Here is a 7,879-nt window from a genome sequence, read left to right on the forward strand (position 1 = left end):
TGCACAGAAAAACAAAGGGGAGCATCTTCAGTCCTACACTTTCTTCTCTTTCATTTCCTTTTACCTTTTTTTTTTTTTGCGAAAGCTTACGCTATCTTAACGAATTTAGAATGAGGCTGGTTTGGACGAAGGAACCAACCAATCATTCCATTCCGGCGTGGAATTGGAATACGCGACGCTTTGCTCATTTTCCAAAAACATATATTACGGTCCAGAGACTTCCCAAAAAAAGTATCAGTTTATTATTAGTAAAGTGGATAAACATATTGCCGCCATCGTCACTTTTATTCCAAAACCGTGTCAATGAAACCTGATTGGAATTAGTAGTGTTCTCCAAAGCGCGCAAGCTCAAAAGACGGGAAAGCGTGAGACACAAGCTTGAGTCTCTAAACAAGACAAGAAAAGTACCAGGTCGTGTTTAGACCTCAACTCCTCAAGTTCTCGTCAATGGATGCAATGCAACCCATGCCGGTGAGGTGAAATTTGCAATTCCAAATTGTGACAGGCCTTACGCAATTTAGGCCATTTGTCAGAGATAATACGGGCTTTGGCCCAGCAACAAATATGGGCTTCTCCAGAAGCCAATCGAAAACCTTTCTCTATTTCGGTCGGCGCTTCTATCCACAAACCCCAGCCGCAGCGTCCGTGTACCAGTGATGTTGCCACTGCCCACCGTGGGCGTGGGGGCGGTCGCCGCGTCGCCGGCCACCGCCGCAGGGGTAGCGGCGCCCATAAGGTTTCGTCCGCTCCGCCTCGTCGCGAGTCGAGCCAGCACTACCCCTTCTTCTCCCTCTACGTCCAGCTCGGCTATATCCAGCGCGTCACCAGCGGGGCATTCCCGCGAGCACCTGTCGGGCAGGGACGGCTCCCCATCGAAGACCAGCAAGCCCCGGGTGTTCTTCCTCGACGTCAACCCTCTATGCTTCCGCGGCTCCCAACGTAGCCTCGGCGCCTTCGCGCGCTGGCTGGCCCTCTTCTTCGCACACGTCAGCATCCGTGACCCCGTCGTCGCTGTGAGTACACGCGCGCTGTTTCAGCTCTACACAGGACAGGAGGAACCATCGTTAGGTGACCTCTTTCTGAAGTCTTTTTTTCTCTGGCCTTAGGTTTTGGACGGGGATGGAGGGAACGAGTACCGGAGGCGGCTGCTGCCTTCGTACAAGGCGCATAGGGCTCGCGGCGTCGGCACTGGCGCTGACACGCGCGTCGTCGACGTTCTCCGCCAATGCAATGTCGCGGTGGGTGAAGCAACACATGTTTAAACTAGTGCAGTCAATCAATTGTTCTCAGGTCAAATTATTGAGGCTGCCAATTCTGGAAACGGCAAATTTTCAGGTTGTAAGAGTCGATGGATATGAGGCTGATGATGTGGTGGCTACCTTAACAGAACAGGTTTTACAGAAAGGTTACAGAGTTGCCATTGCCTCACCGGATAAAGACTTCAAGCAGCTGATATCTGATGATGTTCAGCTAGTCGTGCCCATTCCTGAGATCGGCCGATGGTCTTTCTATACATTAAGGCATTATGTTGCTCAATACAAGTGTGATCCAACTGCAGACTTAAGCCTTAGTGAGTATATTCCTTTCCTTTGGTATCGATCCACGATTTCTATGGCCACTGGGTCTCTGTTATATTTTAGCAACTAGTAATGAACTGGAAGTTGTGCTGCACAGGGTGCTTCATGGGCGATGAAGCAGATGGTGTTCCAGGAATCCAGCACTTAGTTCCTGGATTCGGCAGAAAGACCGCGGTGAAACTACTGCAAAAACATGGTTCGTTAGAAAACTTGCTAAACACGGCTGCAATCAGAACTGTCGGCAGAGGTTATGCCCAGGATGCTCTCACTAAGCATGCAGATTACTTACGGAAAAATTACCAAGTTCTTAGCCTGAAGAGGTACGGAATTTCTAATCTGCAATGGTAAAAAGAGATGCAGAAAAATCAATCATTCATGTCCTATGCTTGTGCCTTGGTTAATGCATGGTATCTGTACATGCTCAAGCCATTCTTGCATTGGTAGTCAAGCATACGTATAACACTTACCTATGCTTAGCTGCATTTTGTCATCACTCACCAAGCAATATCACAAAAACAGTCACAGTCTCACACGTATAGATTTGTATTTGGCAATGATGCTGCACGGATCTGAACAGCTCAGCTTATTCCTTTTTTCTACCTCAGGGATGTAAATGTTCAGTTTGACGACAGTTGGTTATCCCCGAGGAACACATGCAGTGACGCCAATGTTCTAGCTGACTTTCTTCTTAAACTGAGTGGCCAAGGCAGAAGCTAAATAGCTGGTACAACGACGCATTTGCACAAGCTGGACTTGTTCCTCACCAACCACAGGATTTAACAAGAAAAGGGAGATGCATAAAGGTTGAAGGAGCCGGTTGCTGTAAAAAAAATTGCGTATATCCTTGCTCCAAAGTAGTAGCCATCACACATTCTCGCTTGTGATTCGTGGAACTGGAGCAGCCCTACCTGGGTTGAAGCTGGGTGGAAAAATGGAAGTTTGGAAGGTCTGTCTGGGTGGGTACATGGTGACGGGACAAGCTTAAGAATATACAGGGATAAGCTATAGTGGTAGTACTACTGTGCTGTAGGCCGTAAAGTCCACAAGTACCTTGCCAGGAGATTACAGATGGCGTACTTCGTACTGGTAGCGACTCGTTGATGTACAACTAAATGCACGCGGGTTTTTTTTTTGTAAAGTTTGTACTGAGACACAGTGTCCCGACGCTGTCAGGAATCATCTTTAAATCATTTTTAGTGACACATATATGATGTACTATCATTGGTTACTGTTTGTACTGCTAAAATTTTTATTTACTCTGCAATACATATAACATGACGTCGTAGTTTGAACTGTCGTTGACAAGGATTTGTTTGTTTGGCGTGGTACGCAGGCTGCCAGCCGCGCCGCAAGTGTGGCAGGATTTATTTGTTTTGGCGCACAGAAATAGCGCCACACTTCAGGCGAGCTACGGGCTACAGCACGCAAAATGTGAAGTATGGGCGGCGATAAGGTGGGTGCGTGGTGGTCAGGTGGTCTATGGAAACCTCTGCTAATGGATCAAACACGTGGTGGTGAAGTCTTCAGTACTCAGTAGCCGAGGATGAAACCGTTGCGCTCGCGCGTACTGATGTGCGCGTCTGCGGCTCAAAAAATCTATCAAACTGTGGGCATCGCCTTTGCGAATGGAATCCAATGCCCGACCCTTCCTGCCTTCTCGGTCCGCTGTAACTGGAAACCTACTGTCAGATAAATCTCCGGGTTATAATTTATTCAGATAACCATATAACAGGGTGTATATTCTGCTTAGACGCACTTTGCTAGTAAATAAAGGTTCGCGCAAACGTCAAACATGATAGAGGCCCGCACGTCTGATGTTCCACGCCGGCGCTAATCATGAGCCCCGTTTTCTTTCCCGCGAGATGTAAACTGGTCCTCCGGGCGGGCCTTTGCGCAAAGACGGAGTAAAAAAACACCGGGAAAATGCGCCCGACGCACGCACATGCGAGCTGTCCAGATGCCACCGATAACACCGGGTGCCCTGGACCCGCCGCCTCTTCCGCGTTCCGGCGGGCCCCTGTCGTCAGCAACCCAGATTATCTGAGACAGAACCGAACGCCTCGTCATTTGGCCATCTAAAGGCGCCTCAAAGGTCCCAAGCACATGGCCACTCTGGAAATGAGCGGTGTTGTACTGGACTGCTGGCTGGTGCAGTTCTGCTTGCCTTGCTTTGCAACCGCTGCACAGGAGAGGAGCCCATGTTCTTTGGCCTTCTTTTATTTTGCAACAGCTGTTCAGCCCCCGCCTTTTGGCACTTTGGCTTTGTTTTCCTTTGCGCTTGCATGCTGTCGTCGTTTGAGGAACACGATGACACACAGCCTTGGGAGGAGCGGCGGCGCCTCTGGATGTTCCTTCCACCCAGCACCCACGCTATTAGTTCACGCCCGTCATCATTAGCAGCACAAGCGGCTGCGCCCTTTTTCTGTCAGGCATGCAGCCTTGTCATTTCCCTGCTTGTTTTCTGGCGTAATCCTATATGAAAAGGAGGTTGAAACACGTTTTTCCTTTCTAATGCTTTCCCTAATGCAAAGGAGACTGGAACATGTTTTTTTTCCCTTTCTAGTGCTTTCAGTAATGAGACCTGCAAGTGCTGCTGTCAGCAAGCAGTGTATGTATGCATGGCAGCAGACAGTTTCATCAGAACATGATCGAAGTAGTTTCTGTGAGCCCATCACACGGCCATTATTTGTCACTTCTGAGTACATCCCCTTGTTGCTGCAAATGAGCATATATATATAAATGGTGGGAGCGGCAGCAGACAGTGTTCCATTAACAAGGGAAAAGGACACGAAGAGAAAAGAGGAACATGCAGAGTAACATGGATTGAATAATGATGTGACCAAGTACTCCTAAATTTTAACATATCAATGAGAATCCAAGAGATGCAATGTACAGAACACATCTACAGAGGAACAGACATTCTCCAACCTTTCATTCCCCCACATTTTCGTCCTCCCTGCCCTCATCAACAACCATCCATCACACAATGCCATTATACTTCTCCCATCTACTGTCACAAAAACAAGCTCACTTTGGTTTCAACCAAACAAAATGTAGAATGCGAACCCAAAAAAAAAACCCAGTAAATTAACGAACCAAACCAAAAGGTTCCTTCTCTCTTCTATCATGCTGTAGATCGTTTTAACTGTAGGGCCCAGGCAGCTAGCGGCGTGACCTCACACTCACTCGCTGGTGCTCTTCACCTTCGATCTGTAAAGGAGCGTCTTCTTCTTGGATGCAGGGTTGTTCACAGTTAGCACAAGTTTGCCAGGCTCGCCTGCCTTGAAGCTTCCCTTCATGATCGGTTCCTCGTTAGCAGGCACCTTCCTTGTCTTCTGTACAATGACGGTGTACCCACCCTCCGCGTCGGGGGTGAACTCGGCGCCATAGCTCACTTCCCAACTCAGCACCCGGAGTTCCCATACAATTGTGGAGTTCTGCACAGATTGCACATTGTACAAAAAATAATTAGTAACAATGACCTAAGAGCACTCTGCAAGGTTGATGAGAAGTGGTGGTCTAGGGTGCTTAGCAAGGACCACCTCGGTGACAGGGATCTCAACGGTTTCTTTTGAGGATGGTTTGATAGTGAGCTCGGAGACAGTGTCAGAGGTGGTGAACTCAGGATCATCCTCCTTGAAGAGGCCTCCAAATTGGACAGGAACTTGTTCCGGTGCGATGTATCTGAAGTTCGATAGATAATTTCAACCAAGACATTATGAACATAATGCTTGGAATCTAAATAAGAAGCAGCCTAAATTTTTCTAGGACAAACCTGAATAGAGTCGCTGCTGATTTGGCTGGGCTAGCAAAGACGAACTTGCTCTTGGTGCGCTGTGTGAGGAACGGGCTCATCATCTTGTTGGCGGCTAGATACCACCACGGCACATTGATGAACACCTGTACAAGACGAACCCAACAAAATTACAGTATTCCACATTTGAAGAAACTTCTGAAGACGTAAACATCAAGTTGTCTACTCTTCGGATAGGTAACAATAAACAAAACAACAGCACACTAGTTGCCCAAGCCTGATCGTGTGAAAAAAAAGTAACTAAGTGAAAAGATCCCAACCTGCACTATGATTAACACAAACTCACAAAGCACACACGCCAAAAGACAATAGTCAACTCAAACCAGCCGGGTCAGAGAAAAAAAGTCCATCGCACCATAAAGGTCCAACCTTTAGCACTGCACCCAGTGAATAAAGCTTTGGCCCAATCATTCACTCCCAACGTTAAAGTATAATCGCGCGAAATTGGAATCTTTCGGACTACCCAACTAAAAAATTCGAATAACTATGTCAGTGTTTTTGTAGAGCGTGCGCGCTGCATACAGATGATGGAATGAATCACAGCAACTATGGCAACGTTGAATCATTTTTTTGCAGCTAGAATTTTTTGAAATCAACAATTCTTCAACTGATGATGAGAGCCGACCGTTACCTTCTTGGCAATGAACTCGGGGTAGTTGTCCTGGAGCAGCGTGACAGCCTGGCGGGTGACGGCGCGGTGCTTGCCGAGCATAGGCGGCGAGTTCTTGAGGTCGGTAACCTGAACCATGGAGCAGATGCCGCTGGGCGAGAAGTCCAGCTTCGACAGAATGCCGCGCTCCAGCAGCTGGATGCGCCACTTGAGGAAGCGCTCCCTCTTCTCATCGTCGCCGAAGGCCTTCTCGTAGAGATCCTTGTCCTGGAACTCACCGTAGACGTTGTAGCACACGGGGTGGCCTTCGCGGTCCGTGCCGCGGTAGAACACCACGTTCTCCAGCTCCGTCAGGCCGAGGTCGGCGTCGAGGAGCGAGGTGATGCCGAAGCGCTTGCGCCACAGCACCGCGGACTTGAGCATCGCCATGGCATCCTTCACCTTGAACTCCCGCGCACGCAGGAACTTGAGCAGAACCGTGTCCGTGCGCTCGTCGTCGCCGACCAGCGGCACGCCCCAAATCAGCACGGGTTCAGGCGCGGTCGCCTGAGCCTCGACCACCGCCTCTGGCGCCGCTGCTTCCTCCGGGATGGCGGCGGGGGCGGACACGACGGTTTCCTCGATTGCTTCCACCGTCTTGGTGGCAGTCTCCTCCTCAGTGACCACGACGGTCTTCTCCTGCGGCTCGGGCTCGGAAGGCTTGGCTTCCTCAGCCAGTGTCTCAGCCTTGGCCTCCTCGGCCGGCGGCACCTCCGTCTTGACCTCCTCAACCGGGGCATCCGCAGCCACCTGGGCCTTGGGCTCCTCCGCCGTAGCCTCCGCCTCGGCCGCGGGCTCTTCTTTGGCGGGCTCCTCGGCCTTGGCTTCCTCCACCTTCGTCTCCTTGGCCTTCGGCGGCGGCGGCGGGGGAGGCAGGTTGAACTCACCGGCGGCGAGGGCGGCAGCGATCAGCTGCTTGAACTCGTCGAGCGCCTTCTTCTCCGGGTCGGGCAGGTCTTCCACCAGGTTGCTTTCCTCCTTGAACGAGCCGGTCCCCACCCCCGCGTCATCGGCGGTGAGCTCCGCCTCGTCACCTTTCTTCTCATCCTTGGCCTCGGCTTCAGCTTCCGCCGCCACAGGCACCTCCGCCTCCGCCGGCGCAGCTTCGGTCACGACTACCTCGGCCGCGGCGGGCGCGGCGGCGGCTGCGGCCTCTGGTTGCGTCTCCTCTGCCATCTCTCCCAACGCTTTGAAAGCTGCGCGCTGCAGAGAGGGAGTGAGGGGAGAGAGATTGTTGTGTTATGCCAGGGATTAGGGTTTGGGGGAGCAGAGATATAGGGAGGTCGGGAGGAGCTGAGCTGTCAGACTGACTGACGCCAGCTTTGCTGCGCGCTCTACGGTGGCTGGCTGGAAGAGAACCAAAACCAGAGCAGCTGCAATGCAACGGCCCGGGGGCGGAGGAAGGCGGAAATGCTCGCCGTAGTGGGCCCCGCAGGCGGATTAGTCTCGATTAGTGACCGGTTAATGAGCGCTGAGCGGGGTAGTATCTTTATTTTAAAAACTCCACCCTTTTGGCCCCGCCCGGGTAAAATCTGCGCGGAAATTCATGGTCATATAAGAAAAAATCAAATGATAGAAGTTGCTTTTGGGCACTTTAATCTGGCAAACAATGAAACAAGTAGACATCTTTTTTTATTATTTATGGTTCTGGTTACGAAACTCTTTATTCCCAAGCTTTGAGGGCCGTTTGCCGCTACGAATTTCATACAAAATCAAAGGATCTCGTTGAAAGACCTTGTTCGAAGAAAAAAATATGCAGCTGTACAAGGTAGTGATAATTTTTTCAAACAATTCCCTTTGGTCTCGGCATAATATTATACAAATATTATTATGTGAATT

General features: G+C 50.3%; 2 protein-coding genes across 3 annotated transcripts; one reads left to right on the forward strand and one right to left on the reverse strand.

Annotated features, from left to right (window-relative positions):
• Positions 1–608: 608 nt before the first annotated feature.
• On the forward strand, positions 609–2,870 carry LOC100280411 (uncharacterized). Of its 2 annotated transcripts, none has more exons than XM_008674559.4 (5): positions 609–1,013; positions 1,107–1,238; positions 1,336–1,570; positions 1,675–1,897; positions 2,183–2,870. In XM_008674559.4, the coding sequence occupies exons 1-5, from the start codon at positions 657–659 to the stop codon at positions 2,292–2,294; spliced, it is 1,059 nt and encodes a 352-aa protein (XP_008672781.1). In that variant the 5' UTR covers positions 609–656; the 3' UTR covers positions 2,295–2,870. The 2 variants fall into 2 exon arrangements, with proteins under 2 accessions (XP_008672781.1, NP_001146806.1); NM_001153334.1 differs by having other exon boundaries at positions 612–1,013; positions 1,648–1,897; positions 2,183–2,797.
• A 1,611-nt stretch (positions 2,871–4,481) lies between these two features.
• On the reverse strand, positions 4,482–7,264 carry LOC100284590 (uncharacterized). The gene is made up of 4 exons (NM_001157485.2): positions 6,023–7,264; positions 5,353–5,477; positions 5,120–5,261; positions 4,482–5,014 (listed from the first exon to the last, which is right to left on the reverse strand). The coding sequence occupies exons 1-4, from the start codon at positions 7,214–7,216 to the stop codon at positions 4,760–4,762; spliced, it is 1,716 nt and encodes a 571-aa protein (NP_001150957.2). The 5' UTR covers positions 7,217–7,264; the 3' UTR covers positions 4,482–4,759.
• Between the last annotated feature and the right edge of the window lie 615 nt (positions 7,265–7,879).

Source organism: Zea mays, chromosome 3 (assembly GCF_902167145.1).
Source record: "Zea mays cultivar B73 chromosome 3, Zm-B73-REFERENCE-NAM-5.0, whole genome shotgun sequence".
Lineage (NCBI taxonomy): Eukaryota > Viridiplantae > Streptophyta > Magnoliopsida > Poales > Poaceae > Zea > Zea mays.

Excerpts from the sequence above, each read along its gene's own strand:
- LOC100280411 (NM_001153334.1), top strand. The coding sequence starts at position 657 with ATGTTGCCACTGCCCACCGTGGGCGTGGGGGCGGTCGCCGCGTCGCCG. Across the intron at positions 1,239-1,335 it reads TCCGCCAATGCAATGTCGCG|GTTGTAAGAGTCGATGGATA; the intron begins GTGGGTGAAGCA and ends GCAAATTTTCAG. Across the intron at positions 1,898-2,182 it reads CAAGTTCTTAGCCTGAAGAG|GGATGTAAATGTTCAGTTTG; the intron begins GTACGGAATTTC and ends TTTCTACCTCAG.
- LOC100284590 (NM_001157485.2), bottom strand. The coding sequence starts at position 7,216 with ATGGCAGAGGAGACGCAACCAGAGGCCGCAGCCGCCGCCGCGCCCGCC. Across the intron at positions 5,478-6,022 it reads CCGAGTTCATTGCCAAGAAG|GTGTTCATCAATGTGCCGTG; the intron begins GTAACGGTCGGC and ends CGTCTTGTACAG. Across the intron at positions 5,015-5,119 it reads TTGAGATCCCTGTCACCGAG|AACTCCACAATTGTATGGGA; the intron begins GTGGTCCTTGCT and ends CAATCTGTGCAG.